Below are 21,516 nucleotides of genomic sequence, written 5' to 3'. Positions count from 1 at the left end.
GACAACTAGCTGTGGGTTGTACATGTCCAAAGGTGGCAGGGCTAGGGCAAGAGGATAGAAGCTGGCGGGGGGGTGGGTGGGTACAGGAGGAACCCTTCCAATGATTTATTTACTTTTACTGTTGTACTATTTCCCTTTTGTTTCTCTTCAATTCCACTTTGTTTCATCATTCCCAATACTTTGTCCACATCCTTGGTAATCTAGTCACTTTGGAGACTCCAAGAAATCCTCCAATATTCCTATAAGATTGCCTGGCGACAGTGACACATGCATTGGTTACTTCCCGATTGGACTTCTGTAACGTGCTCTATGTGGGGCTGCCCTTGAAGACGGTCCAGATACTTCAGATGGTGCAAAATAGAGCTGCCAGGTTGCTGACGGGGACTGGGCGTTATTCTCACATAATCCCAGTCCTCTACCAGCTTCACTGGCTTCCCCATTGAAGTCTGGGCCCAATTCAAGGTGCTGGTTATCACCTATAAAGCCCTTAACGGCTTGGGACCTGGATATCTAAAGGAATGCCTGCGTCCATATTTGCCCTCCTGCCCCTTGAGATCAGCGGCAGAGGCCCTTCTCCAGGAACCCTCCGTGAAAGATATTAGGAGGGTGAGTACCTGGAGGAGGGCTTTCTCTGCGGTAGCGCCCCACTTATGGAATGTGCTCCCCAGAGAGGTCCGCCTGGCACCATCGTTATTTGCTTTTATTGCTTTTATTTATTGGTTTTAAATACTGAGCCAGGATGTTTCCAGATTTTATATGTATATATTTATATATGTATTTATTTATGATGTTGGAAGCTGTGCCGAGGCTTATGCGAATGGGACGGCCTACAAAAAATTCCAAATAAACAAACAAACAAACAAACAAACAAAAACAGCTCTATGGTATAGTGTCTCTCACAGGTTTTCTGTGAGAAAAAAATGCCACCATTTTTCACTTTTCGTTAGTTTGTAAAATGTACTTTAAAAAAAACAACAACTGTGGAAAAGCAGCAATCCTCTGGGGGGTAGGGATAATAAAGGAGAAAGGAAAAGCAGCTTTGAGTAACTGAGGAGCCAAGCCCAGCAACCCAAAACCAATGGTGGTAGACACTGCAGCCACATGTAACATGGGGCGCGAATGAAGGAGAGGAGAGCAACATAGAATAGTGGCAGAATCGGTGGTACCATTTTTTGTACAGAGAAAGGGTGGAGAAAGAGAGAGGAGGTTGTTGGAGCTACCACTTGCTTATGCAGAAGCTTATGGCTGTACTGGCAACAACCAAAAGCCATTCTGGTTGAGAGTATCAGTAATTCCACAGCACCCCAAATGCATCCCTTTGGTGGCTGCAGGGAAAGTTTAAGGGGGGCGCACATGCCCAATCCTATTTAATCACAAGGCTTAATTTCCCAGAAGCAGTTTGTCTGGCAAAGACTGCATATATGAAACAAAAATAAAATAAAATAGGAAATTCATGATGGCAAGCACTAAAAAAGCTTACTTCCTACCTTGTTCCGGCTGTACCGGACAGTCCCCTTCCGGGTATCCTCTGACACCAGATCCGTGAATATCCAGCCAACCTTGAAACACAATGCTTGTTTTCACTTTTCTGCCTCATTTTTTAAATGTTGCCCTTTCCCCAGTGGTACAAAATGTTCTTGGCTACATGAATTTCTTTGAGAAAGCCTGCTCAATACCAGCCCGAAGGAAATTATTCCCCTAGCTCTGCTGAACTCATTTGAATACAATTTGCACATTTGCAGAGCCAGCTGGTGAAACCTGCAGCTTTATGGACTGCAGAGTTCCCCCATCTCCCACTGCCTATAAAAAGACAAGTCTGTTCACACTGTCTAGAGCAGTCCACAAAACTGCTCTCAAGATCTTACATTACAATGCTAGTTAATCTATAAGTGAACATTTTCCTAATCAAATCTCATCCTTGCAGAATGCCATTTGATCATGCTAAAATAATTCTCCCCAAACATTTCCGAAAAGTAGATGCATATTCAAATACTCTCCTATATTTAGCTCAACCTGCAAGCATCCAGTGCTGGTACAGAAAATGCTGTTATGCTTGCAACAAGATAATGCAAGTGTGCACTGCAGTTATGAAGTGACTAGTGGCCATTTGTATAGCAAAACAGCCTTAGCTAGAATTAAAGATAGACTATATTTTAACAAAACCAAATGTTCTGTGCCTTAGGCACATATGTCTACATAAACCAGACTATCCCCACCTGGCACCCTCCAGATTGGACAAGTCCCATCATCCCCCCCAACACGAACTGCCATCTGATTAGGGATAACAGAAGTTGACATCCAGCACATCTGGAAGTGCCAAGTGAGGGCAGACTAATATAATGTTCTGCACTATGTGACTCATTGCCCTGAGATTGTCAATGTATTCAACCTTTAGAGGAAAAAAAATCTATTTTTTTTCCTTTGTTTTGGCAACACAAGCAATGCCTTCATGTAGATAAAAACACGTGAGGATCTGAAAGGCATCTGCATGAAGACGGTTCCAGCATTAAAGCATATATTAAATTAATGACAGTTTCCAATAAGGAAACATGAGGATTCAAATCTGTTCTATCCAAGTTTTCTCAGACAGAAAAGCATAGCAGAGGCAGTTTTTCAGTAATGTTTACTATTTCGTGTGCTCTCATAACAAATAGCTGACAGGATGACCTGTGCTGAATTAGACCAAGGGTCCGTCCACTCCAGCATTCTGTTCATACAGTGGTCAACCAGTTCCCCACAGGAAATCAAGGGCAGGACATGAGTGTAACTGATGTACGCAAGTATATTGCCTCTGATTCTGGAGGTAGCATATGACCATCAGAAATTAGTCACTCCTGATAAGCAAACCTGATAAGCAGCAGAATGAGGAATTCAAAAAGATTTGTGAATGTGAACAATTTATATTTTCTTTGTGCCATTGGACAAATTTTTATGTCTTAACTACACCAGAGCACAATGCTGTTGGTTTGATAGGTCTGAATATTTAAGTCAAACTCTATTTTGTGAAATGTGCCTTGAAAAGCTCACACATGCAAAGAACTGAACAAAAATGGGGCAGAAGAACTGAAAGAGTGTATGGCATCCACTGACTTGCAAGAAAGTTGCTTCCTATAAACCATTTCCATTTTGGTTCATGATTAGTCAAAATTACTAGAAGGGCTGCACAGGCCACAAATCTCCAACCCATCCTGAATGCCCCAAAGCTACTGTCATTACACTCTAATCAGCTAGATCCCAAACACTGGCCACCTGTGATTTAGCAAGCACCCAATAAGACACCTTCCATCTCAACACAGAGGATTTTGCCAGATATGCTGGTCCAATCATGTTTTGATACCTTCCTCAGGCCAAGCTTAGCAGCAATCTCATCCACAATCTCTGCTTTTGAGTCTTCCAGGAGCTCCAGACTGTTCTGTGTACCAATCTTTAAAAAAAGAAAGAAAGAAAGAAAGGCATCAGTTAACAGTTTGTAAGCAGGCATGGATAATTAGTATCCTGGGAAACAACATTGCAATTTTCAGCAATCAATAATGAGCCATGTCAGAAGAATGGAAATTTTCATGATGCACTCTCCAATCCATTATGATTACACTATGCAAGGTGGCTATTAACTATTGCATCTATTTAATAATTATTCAGAAATACCAATGTGCTCTGCTGTCCTACTGAAATGAGTCAGGAACCTTACACTTCCCACTAGTGTTGAAATCCTTTACTGCAAGGATTTAGTGCAGAAATTAGACAGTATAAAAGCCATTACAAACCACATATATATTTTTTCTGACTTGCCAATTATAGTCTTAAAACATTGCCAGTTTTATTTTAGTCATTATGTATTGCAGTTCTAACAATACAGGGCTCGTAGGAATCGATTTAAGATGGCTCAACATAAAAGTATGGCAGATGTCAATCAACTTTAAATTAAGCAAAATGACGTCCACATTTTTGCCTATTTGCCTCTTATTTACCCCACCCCCCAATAGTCCATCCTTCCTATTTCAAGCTCTCCCATTATCTTCTATTTTGTCCTTAACTTATGGCATATAAAACTGAAAACAGAAAAAGTCTCTTTTCTTCCCAATAATTTTATACTAACCAAGGGAATGATATAAGTATAACCAGTGCTTTTTTTGTAAAAAAAAAAAAAAAGTGCCGGAACTCATGCGCCGGCAGTAAGCACACACACCAATCCCAAGCCGAGCAGGGAGTAGCGTCCCAAGCAGTTCTCTCTCACTATCAGATAGCAGATAGCAGACAAATAGCAGCCTGCAGGCACTATGTTAATGTTCAAAATCACTTTGTAAAATCCATTGAAAAAAAGGTGCTGGAACGCTGTTCCGGTGCGTTCTATGACAAAAAAAGCCCTGATTATAACAAAGGTTTTTATTCTCATTTAGTAGTTATAATGAAAAATCAAACTTCTCTTGTAAAATATAACACCAAAAAACATTATCATATATTAATGTATTTTCACATGTTATTAAAACAGTCACAAGCACTTTCATATTTAAGCAACTATCATGTCCAAATGTTGCATCATACTGAAGCATAGAATATTGGCAAATGCTCAGGAATTAATTTTGAGAGTGTTCAGGTTTCTCACTGGTTCAGCCTTCCCTAACCCAGTCTGCTCCAAAAAAGTTGGGCTTTCATCTTCCCCTGTCCCCAGTCAACATGGCCATGCTAGATGGGAGTATAAGGTATGCAGTGCAACATGTCTGGGGTACACCAGTTTTGGGATGGCTCTCTGGACTACAGAATGTAAGAACATGCTTTGAAGAGCAAAGTTTTACTCTAGGTATGTGGACTGAAAAATGAGGGGTAATAGCTTCATTTGTTATCATAATATATGAATGTGGCAGAATGAGATAACCATTTCAGAAAACATGGGCAGAGGTAGCTTCCTTTGATTGGTTTCCTATGTAAAAAACACCTGCAAATAAATAATTAACTTAATATGGGGTAAGACCAACCTGCTGATGTGGTTTTAGAGTCTTCTGTTTAAAAAAATGCAGGGGAATGTTTAAAATGTTATGCTGCACCTACATTATTAAATGATACCATCCCTTCTACTTCCTCAGAATACCACCATGACATTCTGCTGCATATATAGATCAGGCCCTGGCTACACTGGGAAGAAGCTGTCTTTCCACCTGCCTGCTCTTTTCTCTTTTGCAAAGAATGAACTTACATCTAGCTGTGATTAGTAATTTCAACTGTTTTACACCACTGCAACTTTAATTCTCATAGGAGAAACAGATGCATTAAGTAAGTTAGCATCCCAGCTCAGGTGTACAGTTCAATACAGTTGAACTCAATCAAGTTCTTAGATGATGATGATGATGATGATGATGATATCTCTATTTGGCAAAACCAGAGGAGATGCTGAAGGATTGCAAGAATGCCAAGGAACACAGTGTCTCTTACAATCACAGGAATACAACTTGCATCCATCCCAAACTCAGTAGTTTTTACTGTTAAAGTTCTGGTGACAGTTTGTCAATCCCAAATCTCAAGGAAGCTGTAGACATTTTATATTTATCTTGGACTATGAGGCTTAAGAGTAACTCTGCTAAGTCAGATAGGAGGCAAGAAAATAGATGACAAATCTTCCAGCACTGCTGCATGGTGATTTCTACGCACATGCCATTAAACAGTATCAAAATGCATACATTGGCAAGAGATTAAAAGCATCAACACTTATATCATGGTGTGCAGAGGATTTAAGGGAACCAATGCAAGTTTATTTTGCAATATAACAGAAACTAAAACACTTAGCAGTCACCTACTAACATGCATACATTTTTTGTATAAGCAAATATCAGCCAACTAATAGCGAACATAGTGGGCAAAACCTGCAGGAGTTTCTCTCACACATTTCACTAGCAGCTCTCCATCAATATTTCCAAAGCCATTCTGTGTTGGGATGACTTTTTCGGGGGGTGGGGGGGAGAGAGAGAGACCAAAAGAGATCCCAAGACAATAGGTTATCCACTTCTCTCAAATTAAGAGGGATCGCAGACTGATACACTAATACATACTCTGAAAAAATCTTGGCCTAAATACTTGTTTTTTTCCTTAAGTCTATTAAAACTATATGGAGGAAAATGGTGCAATTAAAGTTACAATCAGACAAATGAACTGACATATCAAACAGTTATGATTTATTATATTTATTAAACATCTAATAAATCAGGTGTTGTACAACTAAAAACATAACACAATAAGCCAATGAAATCCCCTTTGGAAGCAATAATATAAAGCTAAAATGCCAAAACAGCATAAAATATTAATACAAAACCTAACATGACCATCAGTTATAAGAGTTAAAAGCATACTGCAGGGAGTGAAATACTAACACTTAAACAACAGGCTGACTAAATGACTAAAATATTTTAAAAGGCTGGGAAAACATGAAACAGAAAACCAACACTGTGAAGACACCAGGTGAATCATCCTGGGAAGGCCATTCTACAGACAGGTGACCACTATAAAGAAAGCTCTATTCTGAGTGGCAACACTCACAGAAAGAGCCTCTGAAGATGATTTTAACAATCAGGCAGGAGCACTGAAGGTGAAATTTCATGAAGACAGGGCCCAACCAATTTAGGGATTTGAAAGTCAACACCAACAGATCCAGAAACTGAACGACAACCACTGTAGTTGAACTCAAGTAATACATCTGAAACAGCCGGTCCCAGACAACAGTTGACCACTCTAGGAAGGAAAAGGTGCTGCTCTCTTCCCTACAAATTGGCTTTTGCAAGATGACCACAGTGACTTATTGTGGTTTTCTGTAAAATACCACATCTCCATTTCTTCAGCTTGAAGAAAAGAGATAGTCTCCTTCCTTTCCTATTCAGTTTTTCAAGGAAGCAGTGGCAAGTTGCTGCTGGAACTTTCTGCAAAAGGCCAATAACCACCTTTCACTTCCTCCAAGAACAAGAAAGAAAAGAAAGGAGGTGTCTGTTCTGCAAGTTGGGCTTTTCCAGGAAACACCAACAGTGCCTCTTGCAAAATCCCAACAGCAAAAACAAGAAATTGTTCTTTTCTCCAACGGGAGAGAAGGAGAGAGCAGGAGGAGGCATTCTTTGGCTCCCTTCCTAACTGCTTTATGTAGGAGGCAACACCTGTTGGGAGTGAGAAGGATGGTGGCTTTGGACATTTGTTCTCCAGGAATGCTGGCTGGACCAGAAGAATCTGAATCAGAATGTGGAACAGAAAGGGAGGAGACTAGACACCATGGGCCATGCCAAGACAGGAGATGAAAGAAGCAGAGGTGCTTATCCCAAGGCCAGACCCCTCAGGGGAGGAGGCAGCTGATGGGAATATTCCAGATATACAGTAAGCAGGAGGGGACCTTGAACATGGGAGTTTATTGGATGAAGGCCAGCTCATGTCATGGGGTCAAGAGGGCAGCCCAATTAAAGGATCAGCACATGGAGAGGAGGTGTGCTCACTTGCAGAAGGGCCCTTCTTAAAGGCAAATACTAGATTGGGCTCAGCAAACCACTTTGTGCTCCGAGATTCATTATGGGTGATTTATGCTTTTGGGTCAATAAAAAACACACTGCAAGGGAAGTGGTCTGTAGCTTTTGAATGCTTGAAGGAGGAGCCTCAGCTTCCAACAACCACAGAGACGTAGAACTGATAACAAAGGAAACTACTTGTGTCCCCTTCTCACCACCTCCTCATCATTTTATGTAATGTAGAGAGGGAAAACCTGTTGGTTTTCAGATGTTTTGGCCTACAAATCCCATCATCTCTTACCACTAGCTACGCAGACAAGGGCTGATGGAAGTTGTGGTCCTTCAGATCTTTTTGCTTCCTAGTGGTCCATCTCTGATGCAGAGGAAGAAAAGATCAACTTTTTAAAATTCCCACTGGACTTCTGAAGCAGGCAGCCTGTGAGCTGCTGCTCGCAACTTTTGCTAAGTCCAACATGAGGGTCAAATACTCTTCTCTAAGTTTTCTGAAAATGTCACAAGATTCCAGAAAGGGTGGGGCTGGAGTCAGTCCTAAATAATGGTTTCACCTAGTAAGCCAAGCTAAAGTTTATGGATCACTTGTCAAACAGACTTCTCAATCCTTTCTTAGTCTCATCTATAAAGCTCTAGATCTATATAACATTTTCCACTGTAATGATTACAGTAAAGTCTAAAGTTGTAGTTTTCCTTAACATTCATTTCAATGATATTCAGCTTTATGTTGTAGATAAGGAACTTGGTGACTAGTGCCACCTAGTGACTTATTGACTGGATTTGCATGACATAATCCATCATGGGTACTAAACACAAGCTTACTTTTAACAACAAACCACGGTGACAACCCATGATTCGTTCTAGGTGTTGTTTGATCCACAATCAATTGCTGTGTCATCTGAACCCAGGAAAGCAATTTCATCTTGGCTTATGGAGACTGGCTAGTGAGCCTTTCAGCAAGAACAGCAAAAATATCCTCCCTTTTCATCATCGCACCTGTGCCACCACTAGTGACAGCCTCTCTGTCAATGCTTAAGCAGTACTTTAAAGAGTGACTTTACTGGTCAGAAACCTCCTTTAAATTATTTTTTCAACCCCAGTATTCATACCCTCCATCCCATTCAGCCATCTTCTCAGGAATATTTATTTATTTAAAAAGAACTGGCATAACTGCAGCAGAAAGTATTCTAAAAAGGAATTTGGAAAAGTGCATAGAATAGTGAATATTCCTTTTCTGGATGCAGCTGAAGACTTGGGGAACTACTGAAAAGGCAGAGAGCACTGTGAACTGTCAGTTCAACACTTCAAAACAAGACAATTACATTGCTAAGGGGGTTATATTGTGTCATCATCACAGCTTTTGGTGCACCCTGCTTTTGCCATTTTTCCCTTTACAATGACTTTCAGTTTAATCTTGACAAGTGGTTCTTAACAAATATGTGCAGGTTTGCCTACATGCATGTGCACCTGGTTCATTTCCATGTACTTTACTTCTCCACTTCAGGGCTCTGTAACAGACAAGGCAACTGACCAGGCAAGACTGCACATACTGGGCAGTCTGCAAAAGTCTAAGGAAGAGGCAGAGAAGCAGCAGCTTAAACATTATGAACAGAATTGTGCACTTTTCTATGGCTGAAAACATTTAAAAAATGACCCCAGCTCCACCTTTTTGAGGCTCCAAAAACAAAAAAGTAGCAGCAAAATAAATAAATAAATAAATAAAAATAGCAGCCAGAGTGGCAAAAGGGTGATAGTTATGTTCTCCATGGAGAAGTCTGGGGTACCAGCTAGAGGACTGAGTTGGGAAAGAGGTGGAGAATTAGCTATGGAGAACCCAATAATGTGTTAGTGCACCATGCACAACCGGCATTGCATAGGTTATTTGCAGGTGTCAATTACATACAGCCAATATGATTTATGGCTTCACACAATTCCAGTCAGCCATAAGCTCATAGCTACATCTTTTTATACCATGCTTCCCAGAAACATACAGAACTATTTTAAACTTTGCTACATTTAAAATTTCCAAGTATGAATGTGGAAATGTATAGCATAAGGTTATTTGGAAATGCATACCATAAAGATATATTTACCTAAGATCCAGGCTATATCCTGCTATTAGGAATATGAGCTGAGCAAACCTGAGCTGCTTGAAAAAGCTCACACACTTTGCTTATATAATATATAGCAATTATTTAGGATATTTCAAGTATTCCATGCATTCCCAGACATATTCTCTGTAACCTGTATAACAGTTGTGCAGAGTAGACAAGTATTTTCACCACCACATAGAACAGGGGTCTCAAACTCAGCTTACCTGGGGGCCGCTGGAAGTAGAGTCTGGGTGAGGCTGGGCCGTACCAAGTATTCCACCACCACGGTGGTGGTGGGCTGCTCATCCTGCGTCGCTGCCGGAGGCGCTTTGAAGGCTGCAGGGCCCCTCCGCCATGCCCCACCCGTCCCGGCTCGCAGCTTAGAGGGAACATTAGGGTAACGACTCATGCAGGTGCATGTGAGAAAAACGCGCGGGCCGCACTATCACTAAACTTTGATATCAAGTGTGGGCCACAAAATATCGTCCCATAGGCCGCAATTGGCCCGCGGGCTGCGAGTTTGAGACCCCTGACATAGAGGCTGTTTACATGTCATGGCATAAAGCATAGGCTGGGCAGCAAATCATGCGCTAGGTACATTCCAACCTGCAATGAGAGGTTACTCCAAAACTGACACTATAGATTTACTGTGGGTGACACAATTCAGTTAACCTAACTACTATCACCAGATCAGAGTTGCTGGAGAGATTTAGGCCAATACACATATAAGCTAATAAGTACGAGGGGCGTTCAATGTATTCTCGGTATCAGGTTGATTTGCTATTGATGTGGGTAATTTAATTATTTCATTAGCTAATGACACTACCTGAGGGTATACATGCAAAATTTCAAAGAAGTGTGATCATTAGTTTCCCAGTAATTCTCAGTGAAAGACAACCATGATGACTGACGGGACAATGTTGAAGAAAATCGAGCACCACGCTGTGATTAAGTTCCTTACAAAACAAGGAAAAAGTCAAAAAATCATTCATGAAGAGATAGCGGCCATTTACCAGGAATCTGCACCTTTATTATCTACTGTTCAAAAGTGGTCCAGTGAATTTAAAAGGGGCAGAGAAAGCATTGAAGACGGCCCTTGCTTGGGCAGGCCGGTTACTGCCACTACGAAAGAAAATGTGAAAAAAATTAAGAAACTTGTATTGGAAGATGCCTGAATAAAAATCAAAATGTTAGCAGAGATGACAAACCTATCCGTTGGTACCATATTTATTATTTTTCATGACCATCTTAACCTTTCAAAGGTCTGTGCAAGATGAGTGCTGCGAATGCTCATGGCGCCTCAGAAACAAGTGCGAGTTGAGTGCTGTAGGGAGTTTTTAGAGCTCTGTGGTAAAGATCCATCGAGTATTTTCGACCGGATTGTTACTGGAGATGAAACTTGGGTTCATCACTATGACCCTGAAAGTAAGCAGGAGTCCATGCAGTGGCATAAAAATGTGCTGACTCTTTGAAGAAATTCAAAGTCACTCCATCGGCCGGAAAAATCATGGCCACAGTGTTTTGGGACTCAAAGGGAGTTTTATTGATCGAGTACACAAAAAAAGTGAAACCATAAACGCAGCATCTTACACAACCACTCTGCAAGAAAAAAGGTGGAGAAAACTGACCGCAGGTGTGTTGCTTCTTCACGACAACATGCCCGTTCACACGGCATGTGTTTCGAAAGCTGTTGTGCGAGACTGTGGTTTTGAAGAAATAAACCACCCACCCTATAGTCCAGACATGGCCCCCAGTGACTACCACCTGTTCCTAAATTTAAAAAAAGATCTTTGTGGAAAGCGATTTTCCAACGATGAAGAGCTCAAGACGGCAATTAACACACATTTTTTAGACAAGGAGGAAGGGTATTTTTTACAGGGAATTGAAAAGTTAATTTCTAGATGTAATAAGTGTATTGAAGTTATGGGGGATTACATTGAAAAATACAAATTATTTCAATTTATTATTCCTTTTTCTTCATGCTGATACCGAGAATACATTGAATGCTTCTCGTACATCTGACTCAGGAGAGAACTGTCATCTTGGATGAAGGAAACTGAGCGCTGAGTGATTGTGACTGTGTTCTCTCACTGCAATCTCACTGAGCCTAGTCTCTTCTTTCATTGTCCCCCATTGTGGTGGGGAGGGGGATGCAAAGCCTGCTGAGAAGAGGCCAAAGAAGAGAAGGACAAGGCATTCATTATCTCATTGTAGGCCTGCCTTCTTCATCTCCCTATCCATATACCACCCCTACAATCGTTTCCCTGATCACACATAAATTAACACAATAGGATATCGAAGATAATGGAATTGAAAGATAATAGAAATACTGTATCATGGGGGTTTAGGGGGATATATTGTAAAAGTCAACTTTAACACAAACTACTTCTCCTTCATACATTAATGACTTCAAGGAACGGAAAGTTTTCTCTCATGAGCATACCCTTTTGGGCATCCACTAAATGCAGCTCTCAAGAGATGAGAAGAGAGGGCTCTCAGGTTCAAGCAGTTTAAAGATCAAAACAGTAACATCCACTGTGGAATGTCATAAAGAAAACCACTAATTTAGGGACCCTGAAGGAGCTTCAGATATTACAATTAAGCAGTGGAAGGGGCTAATTAGATCAGAGGTCCTCAAACATTTTCACCAGGGGGCCAGTTGAAGGGTGCCGGTGCTGGGCACAGGCCGGAAAGGTAGTGCTGGCAGTGCGTGCGCGCTGGCAAGGGGGCGGGGGCAATGTGTGCAGGCACGGGTCCGCTGAGGTGGGCACGCGCTGCAAGGTGGGCGCATGAGGCAGCAGCTTGCTCGCTTGGAGATCGTTTTCTCCGAGTGAACAAACCACTGCCTCCCCGCAGGCGGGGCAAGGTGGGCAGCGCGCAAGTGCGCGGCGGGTCCAAATGGGCATGGTGGACCAGATCCGGCCTCCGGGCAGTAGTATGACCACCCGTGGGTTAGGTGAAAGATACACTTCTACTTTTGATGCTTCTTGTATAATTTGTGCAACGGCAATTCATACCATCTCCCCAGTGGTTATAAGCATGACTCTCTGGCTCTGTAAGTTACGTAACAAACATAAGAGGAAGATGCAAAAGTCACTTGTATATCATCTCATTGCTGCTTAGTTGCAAATCTGAAACAATCGTAAGTAAGACAGTCAAGCCCCATCAGAATATCAAGAAAAATTGAGATTCTTGTTAACTATCTAAATTCAGCTTAACAGTCTCAATGAAAAAAAAATCCCCTCTCAATGGTTTAATAAGAATTTGGCATTCTTTAAGAAGCGTTAGTCCTTCAGTTTCTCTTCTGATTTCTCTAATAGAAGCATACTGTGATAAACATCTAAGAAAAAGCAATGATGTTATAACATATGGAGATATGATTAACAAGAAGAAATTAAGCCTTGGCAAAAACCTAAAAGATAAAGGAAAAAAGATAGAATGGCTCTCTATTTTCAATTGGTTTAAAGACTGAAAAGGGAAATTCAAACAAGAATATGTGCCATAAGAGCCCTGACAGAATTTGAAAAGTTGATTTTGCAGCAAAAGGATCACTTATTAGGATGGATTTACAAGTAATTACTACAATATGATACTGAAACTGAACAAGTTAAAATATGGATGCAGAACTTTGAGGAATAAATATCCTTCCACCAATGGGAAACCTTCTGGATGAAAGATATAAAATTTACAGCTTGTCAAGCACCAAGAGAAAATTGGTAAAAGATGTTCTTTCACTGGTATATTACTCCAAAAGATATTGAGAAAATGGAAAAGAATTATAATGGAAAGTGCTAGAAATGGAAGAAAGTGGATAGGACCTTTTTCCATATGTAGTATATGTGCTGTAAGGTTAATAAAAGGGAAAGAAATACATGCTGAAATACAGAGAATTCTGAACATTAATTTTCCTATTAATGTTAAGAATATGCTACTGAATATACTGTTGTACCAGAAACTCTTCCAAGAAACATGGAAGAATTATTTAGATATATAACAGCAGCTAAAGTTATACTTGCAACAAAATGGAAAGCAGAAGACTGCCCAACTAGTGAATATTGGAAAAATAAATTAGCGGAATATGTAGTAATGACAAAATTAACCAGCTATATAAATAGAAGACTAGCCAAAAAATTTAATGATAAATGGAAAGCTTGCTATATACATTTTACTTAACAATTCAGAGTAAAAAAAAAGAATTTATGTAAGGATGACGTTAACTGATACATTTACTAATCAGCTATATATAGACCAGTTAAAGAATTTTATGTTAAATGAAAAGCCTATTATATATTCGTTATTCAGCAATTGAAAGAGTTACTATTAAGTATTATGTATATAATGATCCAATTAATATAATTGATTTATGAATTTAACTTTTCATTATATTTTTAATCTGGTGAAAAAAGGAAAAAATCAATTATTAATTGCTGGTGGGTTTGTGGATATGTTTTATGGAGAATTATTATTTACTTGATACCCATGTTAATACTTGGTTGTTATAAAAAAAAAGCTTTAAGTCAAAACTGTAGTTATAATTATTGACTTTTTGTGTAATTTCCCACACTTAGCGCTACATGTGATTTTTGTGTAGGGTTCCTTAGTATCTTTTTCTTTGTTTTTTTCTTTTACCTATAAAAATAAAAAATGGGGGGATCTCTCAAACTTGTCCAAATTTAATTTGATAGTATTTAATGCTTACATTTCAATTGCAATACTCTGTATTTGAATTTGTATTTCTTTTCTCATATTTATGAACTACCCTTCACCCTCCTTGAGGTGATAGACAAATTCAGATAAAGACAGAAATGAAACTGAAAGCAATGTTACACTTCCAGCTTTCCTATGAGTAGCTTGCATTAACACCACAAATTGCTAGAGGCTTGTAGCCACTGTTCTTGCATATTTAATTAAGAATTAAGTCCCACTGATTTCTAGGAGGCTTACTCCAACATAGGATAGGATCACAGCCTCTGTTTCTTACCTTTACTGCCACCTTGTGCTCTGTCTGGGAGGCAGAAGGGGGAGAAACTACTACAATGCCTTCCCTCATTCTCAATCTGTTGCATCACCTACTATTTTGACTATCTTATAAAGAATCTCACTTATTTGTTCCAGCAGTAGCTATCTTGACAGAAGCTTCTGCCAGAAAGAAAAATAGTCTACTATTTGCAGCAGTGGCAACTGAGTGAAGGATGGGGTGCAAACTCACTTCCATGTAAACATGCTTTGGGTAAAGCTTCAATTAAGTTGCAGTCTCTCATTCCTCAGGTGACATATCAGCTGTTTATGGTGAGGTTTCACCACCACAGAAGAGAATGATACAGAATGCATTACACTGATTATTTTACTCCAGTATCAGAAAGCACTAATTCCAAGAACTTTTCCAAATAAAGCAAATCAAGACATTTTCGAACAGAGAATTTGTTACCTGTGGAGGTTCATAGATGGCAGCAACCTCAGCTCGGATACCCAGAGGGATGTCTTTGTGCTCTGTATACCGCCCATATAAATATCCAAAATGCTGGTTTCCTGTTTTTCTCCAAAAGTCCAAGAAGCGATCAGCAATTGTGTGATTCTCAAACATGATGTTATCCACATGCCTGTATTTCTGCCATTTGAAATAAAAATAATAGTATCAAGTGGCATCCCTGATAAGAATCAAATAACGTTTAAATCAGTCATGAAAGCAGCATGGATTCGGGCTTGCCACCCAACTCAACCGTTTCTCTCAGGCTCTAACCTCTTTCCCCTCACAGCATAAGCCCAGAACCTTTTAGGGTTTATGGATCTTCACAAAAATGGTGGCTGTGAGGGTGTAGCCAATCATAATATACTATTATTTATTTATTTATTTATTTATTTATTTATTTATTTAAAACATTTTTATGCTGCCCCCATCGCAACGAAGTCTCGGGGCGGCTCACAACAGAAACAAAATACATAAATAAATAACAATATAACAATAAAAAATTATTTAAAACCCCCGGTGCATCTCGGCTAAAAATTTAAAAACCTATAAATACAAATAATTTAACAATTAAAATAAGCTTTAAATAAAAAGGTCTTAGCCTGGCGCCGAAAAACAAATAACGATGGCGCCAGGCGGACCTTATAGCAGACCATCTTTCGCAGAAAAAGACAAATACCTAAGTCTAGAAGACAAGTAACTTGCCCATGCATCTGAGTACAAGGACAAGATAGAGAGCAGGGTATGAGCTTTAAAGTCAGTTTTCTGTTCCAACAGGCACATATTTCACAAGAAGGCAAGCTGGTGTGAAAAGTTACTTGTCCAGGCCTATGAGTACAAAGACAAGACAGAGATGGGGTCTTAAACCCTAAAGTATAAGGCCGCTGTTTTTTTCTCTGACAAGACTACCCACTTTAAAAGAAAGATCTCTCTCACACACACACCCCTCTCTTTCCATCCTTCCTGCTCATTTAGCATAAGCAATCCTCCTCAGAAAAAACAGCCACTCTTTCAAAGGGAGAACTAGTTAGAAAAGCCCTCTGTCTGAACCACAACCACAGCAAAGGGAAGGGGGACTTCACTGTGATCCCAACTGAAGGTCTCACACCTGGATTTTGCATTGCAAAAAGAAGCTTCTTTCATTTCAATTGGCCCTCTTGCTGCAGTGCAAATTGCTTGGGGTAGGGTGCAAAGAAGAATCCAATTGAGACCAAAGCATGAGTGGTACGGGAACTTCAACCCACAATGTAGTTATGACTAGCCCTCTTGAATCTGCATCTTCCATAGCAAAAAGCGGTGCCATGCATTTCCATCAGGCGGCTTTTTCTGCCCTGTATGACAGTGTATCCAGATCACGCCAAGAATGGGGACGAAGGGTTAAAGCACACAGGATGCAGCTCTACATCAAGCACTCTGGGCTGCAATTAAACCACATTCACATGTACATCCCTTCCTTCCTGCTGCCCAGTCCAAGATATGGGCATTCTGACAGTCACTCTGAAATCTCTTCCCAGGATACTCTCTGCCACCCCCAACTTACCTTTTCCTTCCTTTTTCTTTATCCTGGAAGGCTGGGCACACTCCAAAGAGAAGCACTGGCCTGCTGGCACCCGCCAGTTTTTATTTTCTGAGAATCTCTCTGGCCCACATGGGACTCAGAGGCATTCTGGGGAAATAAAAATGGAACAAGAAGCCAGTACTTAGCTTTGGAGCACACTCAGCCTCCAATTTAAAATAAATAACAGTAAGTGTGGAAGGGCAAGGGGACTTGGAGGGCATTGAGGGTTATGTCCACAAGGCTTTGCCCAATTTCCTCTTACTATTCTGACTTTCTTTAAATACAGATTTTCCCACCAGCCATAATACCGCACAATCCAAAGCAGTGGACTGGTTGATAAATAACTCTAAGCTATACTTAAGTATTGTATGCATGAGCTTCAGGTATGTATTGCTCCCTCCATCCCTCCAGCCTAGCCACATGGACTCGATTAGAAGCTTTTTAAATTATCCATGGTGTATTGTTATGTTCAACCTGGAACTGTGATTTGTATTAACTGTGGGTTATGCCAAGAGTGGGGATATTGTGGCCCTCCAGGTATTTTGGCCTACAACTACCAGAATCCCTCACCAGTGGGTATGCTAGCTAAGGCTTTATAAGAGTTGTAGGCCAAAACATCTGAATGCCCAGGATTGTAAACTACAGCCTGAAGACAGTTTGCTTACCTAAACAAACCTAAAGTAGACAACATAGTGGCCTTCAGATAATTGGACCACCACTTCCATAGCATCAGGCCACTGGCCATGCTGGCTAGGGCTTATGAAAGGCATTATTACAAACCATCAGGAGGACACCAATTTACTTACTTTTGGCCTGACCAATAGTTAAGATTAACCATTATTTATGCAGATTCAGATAAAATATCTAGGTTCAGACAACAAAACAACCTGTATGCTACATTGAATGTGTGTTGTCACTGAACTGTGGGCTGTTATGTTGTATAAACCCAGACACACTAACAAACCATCATTTGTTAATCACAAACCATCCACTGAGAGAACCCTTTGTTGCTGGACTGTAAAGTGTGGGTTAACAATAAACAAACTATGGTTTGTTAGTACAGCTGGGTTCACACAACAAAACCATCCAGCATTTGACAGCAACCCAAACTCAGTCCATACAGAAACTTGAGTATGAGTTGTTGTGCTATGAGAATCCAATCTATAAGCCAGTCAGCCACCATGGGTTTCCATAGTTTGTGCTATCATGCAAATTGAGGAGGTGGAGCTTCTGAAAGTTAAACTACCCGTGTGTTATGCTAAAACAGACTATAGTTTATGAGATTGTAATTTAACTTGCACACAGTTCCCTCATCCTCAGCCTGGGCTCACACAACATGCCAAGCTATGGCAGCTGTCAGTTCGGCCTTATTCAAAATGGTAGCCAGCATGCACTGGCTCTGAAAGTTAATTAACCCAAGGTATCTCGTTGTGATGGATAAACACAAGAGGGGCATTCACTTCCAGATGGAAATGGCAGAGATAAAAAATGTCTCTGTTGTCTTGAACAGTGGGTCTCCATTAGTGGCTGGTGCTCATCTTACCTGCCTGTTGAGTGTGATTGCACTTGGCTGGCATTTGGTACAAATGCCTTCTGGCCATGGAGGATGTCCTTCGCATCCAGATTTAATCTTGCAGCTAATGTTTTCAAGGGCAACAAACTTCCCCCTAAACACAAAAGATGAACATGTTAAGTATCTTGGTATTTCCAAAATATAGATTAGTAGTTCCGATATTGACAGATATCACACCAGAATATTTCATCAGGCTGAGGGGTTCTAGTGTGTGCCCCAGCTCACAGCACAAAAATTGGGGCCAAAAGTAGGAGAGGAATCTATGAGTCTGCCTGCTTCTCTTTTAAATTGGGGTTAACTGTCTATTTGATACTTCTGCAAAGAGTAACCTGGATATGGCAGTGAAAGAGCCTTAGTTAATGCGGAAGAGCAACATCAACTAAAACTTTACACACATGCGTGCACACGCGCAGAACATGAAGACAGTAAGATTTTTCATGTGATCCATTGTTCACAGACTTTTTTTGAATACATCTTGGCTATGGAACGGAAACAAAAAGCTACATACATATGTGGAAGTGTGTTTAGCACATTCTTGTAATGTAATGTGGGAGAAGAATTATACTTCCAGGCTACTATAATAAAGGAGAGGCTTTTGGTTTTCCAATATACGGAGGAGATGACAACACCTTAGCTTAAATACAGGCTACCCCTTTCACAAAATGCTGCCAACTGCCTTAATCTCTGGGCCCGGGTTTGGGGAGCTGGGAAGGATTAGGCTCTACTGTTCAAGGGAGAAAAGTTACAATTATGCTCTCAATCTTTCCTCCAATCTGCAAAGCTGGCTTCAAAGATACCATCTTACTATTAGTAACTTGAAATGAATTAGTTTTCCCCTATAAATAGTCTTCCCATTTTCACGTTTTATGTTATCATCTATAATGAGATTCCCCTGCAGAAACTGTAAGTTTCTTACTTGTCTGCACCTCCGGTCAGTTTCCTGATGTAGGCATGGAATGACATATGCTTCACAGGAGGTTCCAGATGGTTTAAATAATCCTCATCAAAAGGCTGCCAAAACCCCACATACACAAAGGAAAACCAGGTCAGACACCTGCTTGATAATACATTGATCACTGAACAAATGGATGTTTTAGTCTGAACTTTTTGCTGGCATTCAATGTGGAAACAATTAGGAAGCTTTGTGTTCTTTTTCCACAGCAGTTACTACCTTGACAGTAATAGTGGGCCCTTTTTCTGCTCCTCCTTGCACAGTATGGAGTTGAAGCTTAGCTCAAAACAGCTTTAGAAACCCAACCTGTCTCATGGGTATAATATTCTTCTTTTAACTGGCAGAGCTAAAGGCTAACTAATCAAACATAGCTGGAGAACTCTGGCACAGGTTATCTGAAGAATCTGCACATCTGACAAGGACCATCAGATGATCCTTACTGCACAAAGTCTTTCATAAAAGCTATCCAGAATATAAGAATACACAATAAGTGGCTTTGAGATGCAGCTCTAAAAAGGGCAGGAGATCCACAGTGCAAGTGGGAGATACAAAATGCATATATATTTGTCCAAAACTTGTTCAAATGACTGCTGAAAAACAAAATGCCAGACCCCTGAGAAATTCAGATACTGCCCAGTCAGATATATCCAAGGGATTTGTTTACTTTCTCTACCAATTATCAGAACAGACAGAACATATTAACATTTCAAGAACATTCTAAATTGCTTCCATTTCCATATACATAAGGAAAACATTATAACAAGTGTTCACCATAAGACTCTCAGTTTAAATTCTTACCTCTAGTGGTACACAGTGCACACATTTACCCAGTGGGCCATGTCGACAACTGTATGAAGACAAACAAAAGTGAGCAGCCACATTCACTAGCAGCAATAGAAAGACACTTTGTTTTATACAATTTTTCAAAATTAATAAATGTGGAACCTGGAAAAATATCTGTCATCAAATCACCAGTAAATCTGATCTTATAAAAAAATCAAACTTAACAGAAATTAATATGTCTGTTGGTAAAGCCTAAATCTGCTAGTTAAATTACTATGCCAACTAGTTTTAAATTTACCCTGGATATCTGATATCATAATTATACCAGCTGTTGAATTCACACAGCAGGAGGTTGGTGGAGGAGGCTGTTGTTGTTGTGGGGTGGGGGATACAGATGGGTGGTTACTTATAGAAGAAAGACCAGTGCAGCATTTTTCCAATACCAACTACCTAAGCATAAGGAATATAAGAGGCAGTGCATAATGTAATAAAACTTTATTTTCTTAAATAGCCTGCTCGCAATCTCCCCCCGCCCCCCACATCCATCCCACTGTTGGTTTCTGTCTTCATTTGTTACTGATCTTAGCAACAACATAATAGCTTTATCTTCTTGGAATATATGTAGTAAAAGTTAACTTGAAAAAAGGAGTATGAAGTTTTGCTTTTGAAGGTTTCATAAGCACAGCTTTTAAAACTAAACTGCTGTTTTGAAGAGTCTAACAATACTTCACTATTCAAAGGCTTCGGCTTTTTGATATTCACTGAAGCAAAGATTCCTATACATGAAAAGCCATATGAAGGGGCAAAGTGAAGCTATTAAATTTTAAGATTAACGATACATTTTAAAAGATTAAATCAGAGTCTTTTGAGAGTCACTACTAATAGGAGGTCTAATCTCGAAACTGATTGTTACAGTGAACAAGTAGCCATCAGGTGGTCACAAAACAACTTCCCCAGACACATGCCAAACCCTAGGATGTTTTCCTTATACCTCATGAGATTTGTATGTTTCAAGTTTCTTTAAAGGTTCCAGCATGTGAATATATGATTATCAAAAGCAACTCTGTGTCAGAATCTCAACCTGAGACACATTAAAACTTGCTACATCTCTGCAGGTATGCAGCTATTTCAAGTCAAAGGATAAGAAGAGGCACAAAGATTCAGAAGACAAAAAACAGGCAAAATCTCCAGAATCATGGTGCCTGCTGCTCTATTCACTAAATTTCACTTCCACGTTTCTTTGATATAAACCTTTCCATTGTCCCTACAACTAGGTATACCTTTAGCCTTTCTGTAATTGGGATTTATTGTTTTTAGTGCCTTACATACAGAAACATGCAAAGCCACTCTAAGGCATCACTGAAATCTACCAGCAAATCTAGTCACCTCAAAATATGAATACTTTTGGTCAAAGGCAACTGGCTATATCTGCACAACTGGAATTAAAGGATACCTGTTATTACATGTGATCTGTTAATCATTTTTCTGAATTCAGTGGGGAGAAATCCATCTGTCCATAAGTTCAGGATGCACTGGATTTCTCACTGAATATGTAAGTGAGGCAAGCACCTGTTTTTGAGGAACAGCTGGATTCATGAGAATGGCATTT

The 21,516-nt window shown here is 40.0% G+C and overlaps 1 protein-coding gene across 1 annotated transcript in view; it reads right to left on the bottom strand.

The window, feature by feature from the left end:
* Positions 1 to 21,516, bottom strand: part of NPLOC4 (NPL4 homolog, ubiquitin recognition factor) — a 66,017-nt gene that overhangs the window by 30,412 nt on the left and 14,089 nt on the right. Inside the window, exons 5-10 of the mRNA XM_044456413.1 lie at positions 19,923 to 19,971; positions 19,089 to 19,183; positions 18,143 to 18,266; positions 15,003 to 15,182; positions 3,338 to 3,424; positions 1,488 to 1,559 (exon numbers count right to left, since the gene is read on the bottom strand). Coding sequence (XP_044312348.1) covers positions 1,488 to 1,559; positions 3,338 to 3,424; positions 15,003 to 15,182; positions 18,143 to 18,266; positions 19,089 to 19,183; positions 19,923 to 19,971 — 607 coding nt within the window. The remainder of the gene's footprint in view (positions 1 to 1,487; positions 1,560 to 3,337; positions 3,425 to 15,002; positions 15,183 to 18,142; positions 18,267 to 19,088; positions 19,184 to 19,922; positions 19,972 to 21,516) is intronic.

Source organism: Varanus komodoensis, unplaced genomic scaffold, assembly GCF_004798865.1.
Source record: "Varanus komodoensis strain SLA01 unplaced genomic scaffold, ASM479886v1 scaffold84, whole genome shotgun sequence".
Lineage (NCBI taxonomy): Eukaryota > Metazoa > Chordata > Lepidosauria > Squamata > Varanidae > Varanus > Varanus komodoensis.
This window is presented reverse-complemented; position numbering and strand designations above follow the sequence as displayed.